The 16,704-nt window shown below is 47.1% G+C and overlaps 1 protein-coding gene across 3 annotated transcripts in view; it reads left to right on the top strand.

The window, feature by feature from the left end:
- Positions 1-16,704, top strand: part of WBP1L (WW domain binding protein 1 like) — a 93,081-nt gene that overhangs the window by 43,836 nt on the left and 32,541 nt on the right. Inside the window, exon 1 of one of the 3 annotated variants that reach the window (XM_075935567.2) lies at positions 4,971-5,197. The exons of the other annotated variants lie outside the window; for them this stretch is intronic. Coding sequence (XP_075791682.1) covers positions 5,171-5,197 — 27 coding nt within the window. The 5' untranslated portion in view covers positions 4,971-5,170. Of the gene's footprint in view, positions 1-4,970; positions 5,198-16,704 lie in introns of those variants that run through there. 3 annotated transcript variants of the gene reach the window in all.

The raw sequence follows: 16,704 nt of genomic DNA, 5'->3' as shown, positions 1-16,704 counted from the left end.
GGTACCACCCTGGCACAGGCTTCAGCATCAGCTTCTCTGGCACTCCCACCACCTGCATGGTGAGTACAGGGGGGACAGCCACCACACCAGGCCCCCATAACCCCTGGGCCATGTTGCTCAGGGGAGGGGCAAGGAGGCTGGGCAGAGCAGGGGCAGGGTTTGAGGAAGTGGTAGGTGAGAAGGAGCCTGCGGGGGCGGGGGGGGGGGAGTTTGCCCCAGGCTCTGTGCTGGGGGGGGGGATTGCCCCAGGCCCTGCCCCCCCTTGAGACGGCCCTGTCCTCAGGTCATTGTTTGCAGATACAGATGTAGATAAAATGTATATCTGCGCAGGACTCTGGAGACCTCTCCAGTCCAGTGATAGCGCATGGAGATTTCTGCTGAGGGAGTGGTGCGAAGTGAGCTGAGAAGCCATTCCTTTTAAGATCGGTTACTTCCTTTGCTACTATTGTGTATCTGGTCCCTGGATCGTGAGTCACTGTGTTTACTGCTGAGCTCTTGCCTTTTGAATGTGTGCTGGAGACTCTTGTTTGCTAAAGGCAGGGAAAATTGGCTGAAGCTGCCAGTTTGTTAGAGGATGCCAACTTTTGAAACTGGAACATAAGAATTGCCAGACTGGATCAGGCTGGAAGTCCACATAGTCCGGAGTCCTGTCTCCTGCAATGGTCAGGACCAGATGCTTCACATGTTGGCAAAAGAACCCATATCGACCCGTGACCAAAACAGGAACACAGAATCAAGGCCATCCTTAGGGGTTCATAGGGCCCAGGGTACTCCTCCCCCCCCCGAGGCTCTGCCCTGCCTCTTCCCACCCCTGCGCCACCCCCACTCCATCCTCCAGTGAAGCAGAGAACAGTGGGCCGAGAGATGGGTTCCCTCTGCCGTGGTGAGTGTGGGGGCCCCGACCCCTTCTGCCATGGGTCCGGTCCATCGGATGATTGAGGCAGCCAAGGCATGGGGTTTGGAGTACCTGCCCTGAACCGTCCTATGGACAGACAGCCATTCTATGGCTCTGCTAAGAATCATAGGACTGGAAGGGACCTCATAGGGTCAGTCCCCTGCACTCATGGCAGGTCCGAGTATTATCTAGGCCAGGGGTGAGCAATCATTTTGGACCAGGAGCCAATTCAGAAATTTTTGAAGTGGCCTTGGGCTGCCCTGGAAGGGGCGGGGCTTCAGGCACAAGAGGCGGGGCCAGGACACTTCTGTGCTTCCCTCTACAGACCCTGATTGGTCTGGGGGATTGGGGGGTGCATGAAGTCGTTGTCCCCGCCCTCCCAAAAAGACCCTCTTTGTCCCTCTAGGCACCCGCGCCCCTGCGGCGGGAGGAGACTTCGCGCACTCCCCCCACCCTCAGGTGTGAAGTCTCCTCCCACCCTGCCCCCATCTAAGTGCCACCCACTCCTTGCAGGGCAGGGGCAGGCTGGGAGGAGACTTTGCGTGCTCTCTCCTGCCCCCAGGCACTGATTGGCCTAGAGGTGGGGGAGTGGCAGGCTCTCCATGGGCTGGATGTTGCCCGCGAGGGCTCTTTTGTCCACCCCGGCAGGTATTTGTCTAGCCTGTTGTTAAAAATCTCCAATGGTGGCGTGACAGGGCGTCTGCCCTGCACTGGCTCTTTCAGGGTAAAAACCCAGCCCTGGAACGGTGGGGGAGCTGCAGCTGCTAGCAGCCTGTTAGGGCCCAGTGGAGGGCAGTATAAATAAAGGCTCCTGGAGGGGAGGAGGCAGGCTCACTCTTGCTGTGGAGCAGGAGGGACCTGGCTGCCAGGGAAGCTGGGGGCTGCCTGACTTAGGGCGGGGCTGGGGAAAGGCAGGCAGAACTGGGGAAGCTCCGGCCAGGCAAGCGCCCAGGCTGCAGGTCCTGAAGCAAGGTCTGAGGCTACTAGAGCTGCAGGAAGGCAGCCAGGGTAGGCCAAGGCAGCAGGTCCACACCCCCTTGCCAATGCTGAGTGGCCATGTCAGACTGCAGTTTTCCCCTGAGGTAGGGGCTAGATGACGACTGGCAGTGGGTCACTGAGGCAAGGTGGGTATAGGGGGCTGGGGATTCCCAGAGGGGGAGGACCCCAGAGTGTGGAGGCCCTGTGACAGGGCAGTACCTAGAGGGAGTGCACCGTGGTCTGGGAGGGACGTGGGTCCTAACACAGAAGTAGAGAAGAATAGGTAACAACAGCTGTGACCCCAGCCAGAAGGGGGTGCTCCTGCACCAAAGAGCTAACTCTCTGAGTGACCAGTAGGTGGCGCCCATGGCGGTGAGGCCTGCCGTGTTACAGATGGAGACTCCACAGCCTCCCTAGGCAGACGTATTCCCATGGCTAACCACCCTGAAGGAAGTTTTCCCTAATGTCCAGCCTAAACCTCCCTTGCTGCAGTTTAAGCCCATTGCTGCTTCCTAGCCTTAGAGGTTAAGGAGAACATTTTTTTCTCCCTCCTCAACCAGCTCCTGTGTATCACTGGTGTTATCCACTTGCTTGAGGTGGTTTGAATGTGTCACGCGTGAGTTTATAGCAGGGGTGGGCAAAAGGGCCTCCACGGGCCGGATCCGGCCCACCTAGCGGGCAGATCTGGCCCACGGAGGCCCTGCCGCTCCCCTGCCCCCAGCTTTGCACTTCAAAGTTTCCTCTGCCCTCTCCCCACCAGCCCTGCGAGGAGTGCATGGCACTTCAAAGTGCCGTACCTTTGCACAGGGTGGGGGCAGAGTGAAGAAAGCTTCATGCAGCTCCCCCACCCCCATGCCCTGATTGGCACTTTGAAGTGTCGTGTGCTCCTTGTAGGGCGGGAGGAGGCTTTGGGTGCCCCCCCCCAGCCCAGAAGCATCCTGGCCCCTCCCCTTCTGGTTTAGGCTCTGCCCCTTCTGGGCAACCTGGGGGCACTTCAAACATTTTTGAAGTGGCCCTGGCCAAAAATTATTGCCCACCCCTGGTTTATAGCCACAGGAAGTCAATATTGTCCAGCAGCATTACCAACATGTCCACTGCCTACTGGGCTCTTGGAAGACAGTTGGGGGTAAATTAGAGCTAAAAAACAGCACAGAACACTGAGAGCCAGGGCTGGTGGCTGTCGACAAACTTTGAGACTGCAGGAAACTTGGTCACACCCATGATAAGTGGACATCTGCTAACTAAAGTCATGCTGGGCTACGGATGTTGTCGGACCAGAGCAGTTCAACCTGTACTAACTTCTGTGCTTGGGTTTCCATGTTGATGAAATGAAGGTGGGATTACTTAACATTGAAATGTGTGTGGAGAGGATTCGTTAGGGTTTGGAGAATGCTTTCTATTGCGTCCAAGTATTAAGGACACTTACTAGGTTCCCCAACCTGTTTTGGGTTCAGAGAGCCCCCAGAGCTATCTGTTCATTTGGGAAATGGTTCATGAACTTCTAAGAGAATGTGGTAACGGTGGCTCAGGAATCTTTGAAAAGGGGATAAATGTCTCTGGCTAGTTCTCACCAAACTTGTTTCTGAATGGGCTGGCTGTTGGTTAAGGCTTTTTAAAAATGTGATGCAATTGAAAATCAGAATTTGTAAGAACTGTAGTTTTCTTCAAGCGCTGAAATGCTTTAAAAACCAGTAATTCCCAGTAAGGGATTTAATAGGCTTCTGTATAGAAAGAACTCTTAACTCTCATCCTTCCCAAATTCCTTTTATTTGATCTTCTTGGCCTCTAGTCTGCTACAAATTAAAGCTAAGTTTGCCTTCTTAGTTGCTGCCTGTGCACATGGGAGTAGTAAGTCATCCCCTCCTTTGGCGTATGACAGATGAGAGCAGCTGTTAATTTAAGAAGAAACAAACACACAGAGAAAGAGGGCGCTGAACTTTCAAAGTGGGAGGTATAGACAGTTTAAATTTAGATCACCTTCTGCTGTGTCATCTCTCGGGCTGCTGTGGAGCTGGCTGTACCAGTTGCTTGAGAGAACAAACAAGGCCGACATTCTTGGTGGCTAGAGATAATCTTGTTTACAAGGTACAACCTCCCATTGGTCACAAAGCGTGGAGATGGTTAATGCGCAGAAGTAGGGCTCTGTATTGGGATAGCAGTGGGACAGCTTTCACTGTATGGCCAGGATAAAAATGGCTTTCGCGGGGCCTGATTCTGCGCCCACAGAAATAAATGGAACCTCTTCCATGTAGTAAGTGTAGTGTTCTCATGGTGGGCAATTGTGAGACATGCAGTTGAGAAGGGGAGGGGGCTTTTTTTTGGGTCGGGGGCTGCTGACCCACAGAAAAATCTGTTGGGGGGCCACACACAAGTGTGAAGTTAAAAAAAAAAAAAATCCCTCACTGAGGAGGCCCCCGACTGAGGAGAAAGACACGCCCCACATTCCCCTTGCACAGCAGAGCCTGGGAGGTCCAGCCTAGTAGATTGTTTGCTCCAGCCCAGCTATTGGAAAGCCCGGACGGCTGGAGCACCAGTGTGGCTCCCCAATCCTGGCGGGCGGAGGGCCGAGCCTTGGGGGGCCGGATCCAGGCAAGACATTTCCCATCCCTGATTGAAAGAAAAACCCAGGTGGGCAAAACCAAGGGAGTGGGTTAGATCAGTGTTCCCTTTTTAGTCAACACTCCCAGTTTGGAGGTGTTTCTGTTTCTGGGGACCCACCTTCCCCATGGTGCTGCTCGAAGGAGCTATAGCCAAATGAGACAGCCATTTCTGTGAAGAAAAGTAGGTGTTTTTGTTTCGGGAATTTTAATTGAATGTCATTGAAGCTCTGCTCTTTAATACGGGGTTTTATTCCATTCGGCATATTTGGTTAGAGCCAAGATGGTTTTCCTTGTTCCCCCAAAATGCAGTTCAAGGTCTCTCCATAGAGCAGGGTTGCTAAATACCTTGCATCAAAGTTTGTAGCAAGTCTTTTACTTGTTCAGCAGCAGCTGTCTGAAGTTTTTTGCAGTGCTTGAACTGATGTCATTTCCCCCTTGCAAACACGCTACAGCTCTGCTGCTTCTGATGTCTCAGAGGGTGTGGGAGGAGAAAGAGGGAAGGGCGGAGAGAGGGAGAGCCAGCGAGTTGCATGCTGCGTCCGGGGGGACCCTGTTTACTCAACATTCCCAGCTGAGGAAGCCCTGGCTGAAATCGGATTGGAGACGCACCCTGTGCACATCAGATGAGGAAATGGCTGTGGTGGTACTTTAACACTCTTTTGTTCCCAAGCGTTAGTGTGGATGATGAGAATGCAGGATGCCTTTCCTCTTGGGTCTGAGACAGGTAACTTGTTTTGGTTGGTTTGGTTACTGCCGGTTCCGGTAGAGAATGTAGTTTTTAAGAAAATGTTTCCTAACTTCCCGAGAAGTAAGCGTGTGTGTGTGTGTGTGTGTGTTGGGGGTGCTGTTGTTAAGAACTTTTCTTTTGATTAGCAGAGATGAACAAAACAACAATCCGGGAGAACACCCTTTTTGTGGTTGCAAGATTCATAACAAAGAGGGATTCCAACTGCTCTTCCCCCACCTGCTTATTTTTTTAAAGCTACTTTCCACAGGACCTAATACAGAAACATGTTTACACTGCTTTAAAACTTGTCAGCTTGTGAAGAGTTTTTAATCAATGTGAAATATGTATTCTCCGAAGTCATGCCTTTTAGTCAAGTGACTTGCCAAAAAGACAGAACAGAAAACAACAAGGTGTTAAGGTGTATGATGCCCGTTTTAGCAAGGCACTGATTCTGCTTTGGGTGGATTATTAAATAGCCTTTGAAAGTTGGCCATTTAACAAGAAATGGTCAACTTATATTCAGTAAGGTTGCAAGGAATGAGAAACAGTAGCAACTGATCGGCTGCTCCCTGGCTGGAACACATTGCCAACTGTTTGTTCTTAAGCTTCTGAGCGTTCAGAACTTTGTTTATAAGGAGGCATATCCTTATAGAAACTATTTGTAAACTGTCTTCAACATTTCTGATGTCTGTAATGTACTAAGAAATAGCTACAGGGGGCTCTTATAGCTGTTAATATTAAAATACCAGATGAATGTGAGGCATTTTAAACTAGGTTCAATCCTGTGCTTAAAACTACAGCAGAATGTAACTTTTAGCAAATTGTTGCCTCCGTCCTGTCACTTCGCTTATCGGTTACCAGTGTATTTTTCTCCAAAGTGAGGGCTTTTTCATTGTTGTTTCACTGATTCCAAAGCAGTTTTACATAAGAATCTGCGTCTAACTCATTGACTTTTTGCAGTTGAACAATAATGGTTCATTTGTGAGCCCATCAGATCCAGATAGAATCAGCTTGAAAACAGGACTTGAAGAGGGAGTATGAGGCTGACACAGCTTTGTGGAAGGAAAGCACTTTGTGGTTCAAAGTTTTATGGGCAGTAGATGTGGACTCACTGCTCAGCCTTTGAAACGATCATTCTAAGGATTTAAAGTAATTCTTCCAATAAAATTTTGCAATACCAGTTCAGCTTTTTAAGTGGGGTCAGCATTAGCTGTTGTGTCTTACTTTTAAGATTATTTTTCTAAATCTATGAAGCGAATTCTTCCCCTCCCCCCAAAAAATTGGGGGAGACTTTTGCATGGTAGCCCAGTAGCATGCAGAACCAAAGTTTAGGAGATCTGTCTAGCTCAACATGGGACACTTTAATGTCTGAGATCAGACTGCTTGTCTGTCTTTGTTCCGCTTACAGTATGCATTAAAAGACACACCACACCACCCCCGCGACAATAATACACAAAAGCAACGAGAGTTGTTTTTAAAGTTACCAACTAACACGGCTACCCCTCTGAGACTTTTTTAAAATTCATAAAAGGGAAGTGGAAACAGCTGGTGGTGTCTCGAACAGTTTTCTACATATTTTGATTGTCCTTCATGTGTGAATAAAAACAGTGTTGGGGAAATACGAAATGAAAAAATGAGTAGGGAAAATATTGACTGGAGTTCTGTGCATTTCTAGGTGACAATCAAATGCTTTGGATGAACTTCCTGTATATAAACAATGTGCAGGAATCACTTCACACACCACTGACGTGGAATTGTCTGTGCTATGAAATTGAGCAACTATTTTCCTGGCCATGATGGGCACTACAGGACAATTGCTGGGAAACAAAGTGAAAAATGAGATGGATATCAAACTTTAGAGGGAAGTAATTACAAGTACCCCAGAAGGCCTCTGGCCTGGACACTTACAGTTGCTATGGAGATCAAAATGGCCACAGGCAGTTACAGACCCTTGTTAGCAAAGAGAGGGCCCCTCCTCTCACAGATTTTACATTGCCTTGACACCTGATCCGAGTTTGATTCGCTATTGGTCTGAATCCACTAAGCTTGTGCCTTAAGGACATCACAGCACGTTGGCTGCATAATGCGAACAATAAAATGTAAAGTGCCATTTGCGTAATTCAACTTGTTAAGATCAAAGCCCGGACCACCTTTGCTAGGTCACTTTGGCTACATCTACACTGCACAGTTATTTCCGAATAAGCTATTCTGGAATAGTTATTCCAAAATAGCTTATTTTGAAATAGCACGTCTATACTGCAGGGAAGCCTCAAAATGAGTCCGAGGCAGGTTTCTCTAATGTAGACGTGCTATCTCCATTTAGAGCAGCAGGAGGCACTGGGGACGAATAACTTAGAATGGCCCTGGTGAGGGGCTATTTCGAAATAGCAGAAGTGGAGCATCTACACACGCCTTATTTTGAAATAGCTATTTCAGAAGAGGCATTATTCTTCATAGAATGAGGTTTACAGAAGTCGGAATAAGCCGTCCGTTATTTCGAAATTATTTTGAAATAATGGAATTGCTGTGTACACACACCCTTTAAGTGTTAAGTCCTGTAACTAGCAAATGTGAAATGTCTGCTAGAAGCCTCTAATCCATGAAAATTCAACAGCGTGGTGTTCTGAGTGATTAGTACGGAAGTATCCAGATTTTTGTTTAGTCCTCTGCTTATCTGTGCTTGAGGCTTATGAGGGCTGCTTGCTGATAGAATTTGCTGTTGTAGTGTCTTGGCCTTGTTCTCATTCTCTTCATTCCTGGGACTCAAGTAGGGCTGTGTCTGAGTCGTGGGAATCGTTCCATTGACATCAGCGGGCTTTGCATCAGGTTTGAAGAGACGAAGCATCTTAGTTTTGAGTAACCAATAATTAACAGCAGTGAAAATGTTTAAATTTTGAGTCCAGTCTGGAATTGAAGATCCCCCTGACCACCACCCTCGCAAAGGCCTTTCCAGAACTGGGCAAGATTTTTTTGATAAGCAAGTAAAATGTCAGGTTTTCATTATCAAAAATCTCAATGTAAAGAAGGTGGTGTAAGATTTTCTGTCTGAGCTGTCAAATCTTGCAGCTCTTTGCACTTTATCTAGTCCATATGAGACTGCTCTTGGAAAATATCATTGTCTTCTCATTGCTGTGTAGAAATTTAAATCCAGACTTTCATTATTGTTCTTCCAAAAAAGGTTTTGGGTTTTCACATTTTTTTTCTACTTTGACGTATTTATTGTAGTGAAGAAAAATTGAAGTGTGTTAAGTTAAGGTTAAGTCAGCTACAGTCTTCTCAAGCACTTGTGCTCCTTACTGGCCGAAGGGTGGTGTTCTGCACTGCTGCGTAACATAGCAGGGCTCAATTAAGTTTATTTTTTGAAAGGGTCAGAACTTCCTTAGTGTTGGGGGCTAGCAGGGCACCTTAATAATTCCCAAGGCCTTGTTTCCACTGGAAAACTCTGTGTATCTGCTTTCCAGCAACATTGTGCTCAGCTGGGCCTGGCTGCAGTGTAAAAGCATAGCGTAGACATGCTTTTCGTGATACAGGGCTGCAAATTCCAGATCCTAGTCAGCAAGCGCTGGTGTGAGCAGGACCGTCCCTAGGAAGGTGCAGGGCACAGGACTGTATTTCTAATCTGCCTGGGGACGGGGTGTTCCCCATCTAGACCCTGCCCCCATTCCACATCTTCTCCCCAACACCCCGCCTCTTCCTGTACCTTCCCCTCAGCACCTCCTGACGCTATGAAACTCACAGCTGATCCGTGAGAGGTGCTGGGAGGGAAGGGGAGGTGCTGACCTGCAGTGGGCAGGAGTCACTCTGGGGAGGGAGGCGCTGCCTGTAGGGGCTGAACAGCCACTATTTTTGCCTGTGTATGCTCCAGCCCGGGAGCCTATGGCTGCTGCTGCCAGAAACTGAGCTCAAGTCCCACGTGCCACCTTCTCAAAGAACAGGGCAGGAGGCTCATTTTGCAGTACCCAAGGGGTGGCTCTGTGTACGTATAATGGTGCACTTGTATCACTGCTGGACATTTGACAGAAAACACGGCCACATAGTGTAAAACACCCAGAAAAGACGTTTGTGTTGCTCTGATTCAAAGCTCTCTACAAATTAGAAAAATCCAGTGGGGCAATCCCTTTATCCACTGATCCTTTGTGCCTCGATGAATTTTCAACTGTTGGTGAGTGACAGCCTTGATCTGTGTGGTTAAAGAAGGTTCAAATTTCACGTTTGAAATTCCCAATTAAAAAGGATGATTTATAAGAGGATCCTATTTCAGCTCACTCCTTTAAACTTAATGTACAAAGGTAGGAGGCTCCAGATTTATTTGAGAGCCTCATGTAAATGTTCACTTGAATATCAGGGTCATAGATCTCTGCAAATCATTTGATCGTGCCCTTTAAAAGGCATGTATAATTCCTCAGCCTCTGATTCTTAAAAACATTTTGATCTGCGCAAAAACATCAAGTTCTGCTCCATTGTTTTGAACCCATTACATGCAGGGATGTGAATAGTTAACCAGTTAACCGGCAAGCCAACCGATGCTTACCAGTTAGTTAACCAGCAACCCAGCTAGGCTGGAACAGCCCCTCCCCCCCATCCCTGTTTAAGCGGTTACCCGATTAAACATAACATGTAACCAGTTAACTGATTACTCGGGATTTTACATCCCCAGTTACATGCTTTATTGAATGTAACCTCTTCCAAATCTAAGGCTATATCTAAGGTTCTACACTCCAGGGGGAGATGGATCTAAATTATGCACTTACAGCTACTTGTATAGCATAGTTGAAGTCAACATGTTTCGGTCCACTTACCATGGTGTCTTTACTGTGCTGTGTTGATGGGAGAGTTTTCCGTCGGCTTCCCTTCTGCTTCTCAGGTAGGTGGAGTACGCAGATTGATGGAAGAGTGTTTTCCCAGCAGTTTAGTGTGTCTTCACTAGGCTTGATAAATGAGTCACCAAAGGGTCGATTGCGATTGACTAGTGGTTCCTGGGGAATCTCCCAGTTGATCGTGGTCGGCAGGCTCCCTGCCCGCCCTGGCCCCACAACTCCAGCCTGTTCCCAAAAGCGACCAGCATGGCCCTGCCTATGTGGACGGGGGTACATGGATTCGGAGTCTTGAGGCACTGCTGTTTGGAAGCACCGCCCACCACAGCTCCCATTGTGCCTTGTCCCCTTCTGGGAGTGCTATGGGGCTGGGGGCAGGCCAGGTAGCCTGCCTCAGCTGTGCTGTGCTGCCAGCTGGGAGCCTCAGGTGGTAAGTGTGGGCCAGTTGGAGGCCACAGAGCAACTCCCAGAGCGTTCCCATAGCCAGTTCCTCATACCCCTGCACCCAGCACCCCTGCCCCAGCCCTAATCCCCTCCCAGGGCCAGTACCCCATGTCCTCTCCTGAGCCCAAAGACCCTGACTCTGAGCCAGAACCTCATGCCCCCTCTTGCAATTCAACCCCTTCCCTCAACCCTAAGACTCCTCCTAGAGCCAGCTCTCATATCCCCTCCTGCACCTCAGCCTCCTGCCCCTCTGAGCCAGCACCCATACTCCGTCCTGCATCCCGCACCCCCTCTGAGCCCCAACCCCCTACTCTAGCCCAGTAAAAGTGAATGAGGATGGGGGGGAAAGCAAGCGAAGGAAAAAGGGGGGATGGAGTGAGTGGAGCAGGGTCTTGGGGAAGGGACAGAGTAGATCTTGGGTTGCCCTTAAGTTCAGAAAGTGATCTTGGGCATAAAAGACCACTGTGGTAAATGGCACAGCCGCAGTGCGTGTCGAATCTAGCAGCAAGCGTAGCTGTACCCAGAACGGGGTCTAACAAAAGCACTAAATGTGCATGAAAGGAGTCACAAGATTTTGAGTGGGAAATGAGCATGTGGATTCTCCTTTCTGGCTGCACTCATTTCAAGCCTTAATAAACGGGTCTAGTTGCTTCTTTTGGGAAGAAATCGAGTGGCTATGTATTCTTTGGCCCCACATTTCCTAGTGAAAGTGCTTTTGCTGGGGAAGACCTGCTGTGAAGGAAAATTGAAATCTAGTATACTAGCAACAAGGGGCAACACCAATTAAGACAACTTGATAGAAAAAGCAATTAAGATGAAATATTTACTTCCTCTTAAAATATAAAAGAATGTCAGGACTCTGTCAGAGAGACAAGGTAGGGAGGGTAATAGCATAGAACTGGAAGGAACCTCAAGAAGTCTTCAGATCCAGTCCCCTGGACTCATGGGAGAGACAAGCAACATCTCTAGACCATCCCTGGCAGGTGTTTGGCTAACCCGCTCTTAAAAATCTCCAAAGATGGCGATTCCACAACCTCCCTAGGCAATTTATTCCAGTGTTTAACCACCCTGACAGCTGGAAAGATTTTCCTAATGTCCAACCTAAACCTCCCTTGCTGCAAGTTAAGCCCATTGCTGCTTGTCCTATCAGGAGGAATTTAAAGAGAATAATTTTTCTTCCTCCTCCTTGTAGCAGTCTTTTAGAAACTTGAAAGCTGTTATGTCCCCTCTGTCTTCTTTTTTTCCACACTAAAGAAGCCCAATTCTTTCTGTCTTCCCTCATAGCTCATGTTTTCTAGACCTTTAATAATTTGTGTTGCTCTTCTCTGGACCCTCTCCAATTTCTCCACATCTTTCCAGAAATGTGGTGCCCAGAATTAGACACAACACTCCAGTTGAGGCCTAATCTGCATGGAGCAGAGTGTAAAAATTACTACTTGTTTCCATCTTATAGCATTCCTGCTAATACATTCCAGGATGGTGTTTGCATGGTTGTTTGTGTGGGTGGTGTTTGTTAAATTGTTGACTCCTATTTGGCTTGTGGTTCACAGTGATCCCTAGACCTCTTTCTGCAGTTCTCCTTCCTAAGTGGAGTACTTTGCACTTGTCCTTGTTGAATTTCAGCCTGTTTACCTCAGACAGTTTGTCCAGGTCACTTTGGATTACAACCCTTTCCTCCACCGCCCTTGCCACCCAGCTTGGTGGTATCTGAAGACTTTATAAGAGTACTTTCTATATGCCGTTATCTTAACTATCATTGAAGATATTGAACATAACTGGACCCAGAATTGATCCCTGTCAAAAACAAAGCATCATTTATTGGTGCAACTGCTGTTGGTGACACCAGTTTTCAAAGGTATACAGTTCTCTTTTTCTAGTCTGATGCTGTGGTATGAAAACTGTCAACTTAAAAAACAATTCTGAAAACTCCCTAGCTCTTTCCTGGAAATATCATCATCCATGCGGAGGTGTCAGGACACCCCTAGGCGGATTCCTTCAAGGTACAAAAGAGTTGTTAAACCAGTAAATATTTCCAGGTAATGTTTACAGCCAGACATTGCAGTACTAAATACCTGAAAGTGAAGCTTACTATAGACAAAAGTGAAACTGATTTTCATATTAGATAAAAATGTATCGAGTGATTTTTAAAGTGACTGGGTGCCTTTTGAATAGCTCTCTCTCTCAAACATAGAAGTGAATTAATGAGTCAACTTGTTCATGCAGATGAACTGTGGATTCTTTAAAACCACTAAGGCTCTGCTTTGAAGGCTAAGGTTGGGTCCACCGTGGCCAATTAATTTTAGTGATTAAATGTTTGTTAAATGTTCTCATTATGCCAGCATTAGCAAAATAGCAAGCAGTTTATTTTGGCGCTCTTGGTTGGGGCCCTTCTCTTGTTTGGAGCAGTGTTGGTGTGTTTTCTCTGCACTTTATTACACTTTCAACATTTGGGAGTCTCAAAATATGCCTTTTATCTGGCATTTTTTCACATATCAAAGATAAAATTTAACACGTTTTCATTTGTAATAAAGGTGTAGCATGGAGAAGAGTTGATCAGACTTCTCTGTTTCCAGACCCCAGTCTCCTGACTGGTCTCGGGATTACAAGAGACAAGTCTGCTGTGGCAGAGATCAGTATTCACAGATTCCAGTCCCCTGCTTAAGCTGTGATACTCCCAGCAAGCCAGATTGCCTAAACAGACCGGTAGCATTGCTTTCTTTTTGAAGGCTTACAATCAGCAAGAATGAAGTCAGGCTAAGATATAGTCACAGGTATTTTTAGTAACAGTCATGGACAGGTGATGGGCCGAAAACAAAAATTCACAGCCCATCCATGACTTTGACTATATACCCCTGACTGAAACTGGGGGAGCATGGCTCATGGAGATGGTGCTGGAGTGCAGACCTGTGGGGTTGTGGGAGGGCGTGGCTCGCGGAGCAGTTGGCAGGGCTGGGGCAGGCTTCTTACCTTTTTCCTAAGAAATGGCTACTCTAACTCCTAGCTTCACATGCTGCCTTTTCTTGCCCCATCCCTGCAGCTCCCATTGGCTGAGAAGCATGGCCAATGGGAGCTGAGAAGGCCGCATGTGGATCCAGGAGCTTAGCCCCCAAGTAAGCACCACCCTGCACTGCACCTCACCCTCAACCCAGCCACCTGCCAGTGCGCCTGATCCGGGAGGCTGCACAAGTCATGGAAAGTCAAGGAATCCGTGGCCACCATGACAAACACACAGCCTTAGTGACAAGTTCTCTCACAGCCCTATATCCACAATCGCATTTCTTCATTAAAAACAATACAAGTATTTACAAGCACCCTCGTAAGTTTGCAATCAGCCCATCAAACTCTACCAGGGGAGTTCTCTAGGTCTGCCACTCCCATTGGCTGAGAACTAGAGAACTGGTTTGTTGCAGTGGTGTCCTTTCTACCAGCAGAAGTTGGTCCAATAAGATATTAGCTCACTCATCTTGTCTAGCTGCAGGTTCGTAACAGGCCAAGCTCCAAACTAGCAGATCTATGCCTAGATGAGTCTTTCCTTTATACAGCTTGGGCCTTTGATACTGAGAAACTCTGGGGCAGGTTCTTAGAGATAAAGATCTTCTCAAGCTGTAGCCTCAAAAGGCTGGATGTTTACATAATCAGGGTGGAAATGCATCCACCTTGCCCAATGGCTTCCCAGGCAACCCCCTTGGCACAGTTTGCCCCACAAATCCCATTCTTTAGCCTAGGGGTGAGTGTCACGTTGGCTTGCTGGAGGAAGTCCTGAGTCTCCCTCCCTCCCCCACAGGGCTGGAGTGCAAACCTCCATGCCCCCCACTTGTTGGGAGCAGCTCAGTGAGGTTGTTTAGTTGGTTCTCATTCACGTGTAGCTTCTGAGTTGTTTTCCTGTAGGCCCCAGGGCCCCTGACTAGAGAACAGTTCCACACCCCTGCTTTAGCACATGGGTCAGTGCCCTTCTTCGAAGCTCATACACCTTCCCAGCAATCGTATCCCCATTTCCTGCTCAGAGAGAAGTTCCACACAGTGCCAGGCTACAATAATAAGAAAACCACTCAGTCTTCAGTGGGCCCGAAACGTACTCAAACTTAATTCAATAAGCTCTCCTAAGGCTATTGCAGGACATTGCCATATCTGTCAGTGTCTGTTACACTCCATCGAGCGGATGTAGATTGATGCCAAAGGATGAAAAACCAGTGAAATTTGCAGGATCTTAGAAAGGAGTAATCAATCAAAAAAAAATGAGAAATGACAGCTGAGGAAGGGGTCAGAGTGGATCACAGACTACTATGAGTCAACAGGGTAACACTGTGGGGCAAAAATTGGACCTCGTTCTGGACGTTTTAGCAGGAGTGTGGTACACAAGCCATAAGAAGTAAATTTTCCGCTCAAATCTGTGTTGCTTATGCCTCAACTGGAGTATTGTGTCCATTTCTGGGCACCATACTTTGGGAACATCGTGGAGAAATTGGAGAACGTTCAGAGGAGCACAACAAAAAATTATAACGGGCCTAGAAACATGCCCTGTGATGAAGCACCGAAAAAACTGGATTTGTTTCATTTGCAGAAGAGAAGGCTGAGTGGGGGCCCTGAACAGTCTTCAGGTACATAAAAAATTGTAATAAAGACGACAGGACAAGAAGTAATGAATTTCAATTGCACCAAAGGAGATTCATGTTAGACATTAGAAAACCATCCAAATTCTATGGGTAGTTCAGCACTAGAAGAAATTGCCTAGGAAGGTTATGGAATCTCCATCTTTGAAGAAGTTAGATGAACAGCTATTAGTGATGGACTAGATAATTTTTAGCTCTGCCTCAGTGCAGGAGACTGGATTAAATGACCGATTGAGGTCCCTTTCTGTCCTACATTTCTATGATTCTGTGTCAGCAGCTAGGGATTGGTGACCACAACTAATGAAATCTTCATACTGAGAAAAGAATGTGGCCATAATTAATGTAGTCACTGTCTTTCCTGAGATCTGTGAAATCACATGGAAACTGGAGAGCAGCCAGCCATTTTTGTGTATTCATGAGTTTTGGAGGGATTCGTGAATCACTTTAAATCAATAGCAACTAGCACCAAATGATTTTGGGAGCAGATACCATACATTAATCAACCTTCTTTGTTTGCACAGTGTTGTTCTATGTTAGTGGATAGTGCAGCAAAAAGGGTAGTCAAACTAGAGGTGGTAGTTGAAGATTTGGCCTTTGTTGCTCAACCTCTGAAATGTCCTGTTGAGTCTGAGCTGGAATCCATTGGTTCTGGCATCGTCCCTTAACAATTCTCAAGTGTTTGCTGAGTGGTGATTTATCTTGAGCCACCTTTTTCCCTTTCTTTCCAGTCAGAATCCTGAGTTAAAACCACAAAGTCATACAAAAAACACCCCAATAACGAGAGCCCTGCACTGATTCAACATTTTGTATGCGCATCTGTATCCACAAAAATAAGTCACGGACACCCTCATCCACATCCATGGTTGCAGATACCCATGGATAGCCGCAGACTTGCAGGGCTCTATCGAGAACTAGTTCAACGTACAGTATTCCTACATTATTACAGAGCTGCTCCAAATCCGCGAGTTTGCTTTTTATGTGAATGCCAATGGTTAAGCTTTGATTTCTCATCTAACCCTCAGCAGCTTGTTTCACAATCTCTCTTTGGTGGCCAGTAGTCCGAAAAAAGAACCGTGATGTTGGTTGAGTCTGAGAGGGACAGTGGTTAGAAGGAAGGGGTTACTTCTCTGTACTGTTTTTGCTATAACTAAAATAAATCCTGTGGCTGAAAGTAAAAGAAATGTTGACAGCAAAATGACTAGCACATTACACTTACAGATGCAAGGTGCTTTTATTTAGACTGACACAGCCAGGAACATTGGTGGATGTGATTGCATAGCCATTGACCGTTGTCTTAGAAAATTCATGATGATCGGGGAGGTCCTGGATGATTGGAAAAAGGCAAACTGTAATGCCTGTCTTTAAAAAAGGGAAGGAGAAGAATCCAGGGAACTACAGATTGGTCAGCCTCACCTCAGTCCCTGGAAGAATCATGGAGCTGATCCTCAAGGAATCCATTTTGAAACACTTGGAAGAGTGGAAGGTGATGGGGAAGAGTTAACATGTATTCACCAAGGGCAAGTCATGCCTGATCAACCTGATAGCCTTCTATGATGACATAACTGGTTCTGAATATGGGAAAAGTGGTGGACAGCAGATATCTTGACTTTAGCAAAGCTTTTGATATGGTTTCCCA

Source organism: Pelodiscus sinensis, chromosome 8 (genome assembly GCF_052426305.1).
Source record: "Pelodiscus sinensis isolate ZL-2025 chromosome 8, ASM5242630v1, whole genome shotgun sequence".
NCBI lineage: Eukaryota > Metazoa > Chordata > Testudines > Trionychidae > Pelodiscus > Pelodiscus sinensis.
The sequence above is the reverse complement of the archived record's forward strand: the minus strand, read 5'-3'. Positions and strand labels throughout refer to the sequence as shown.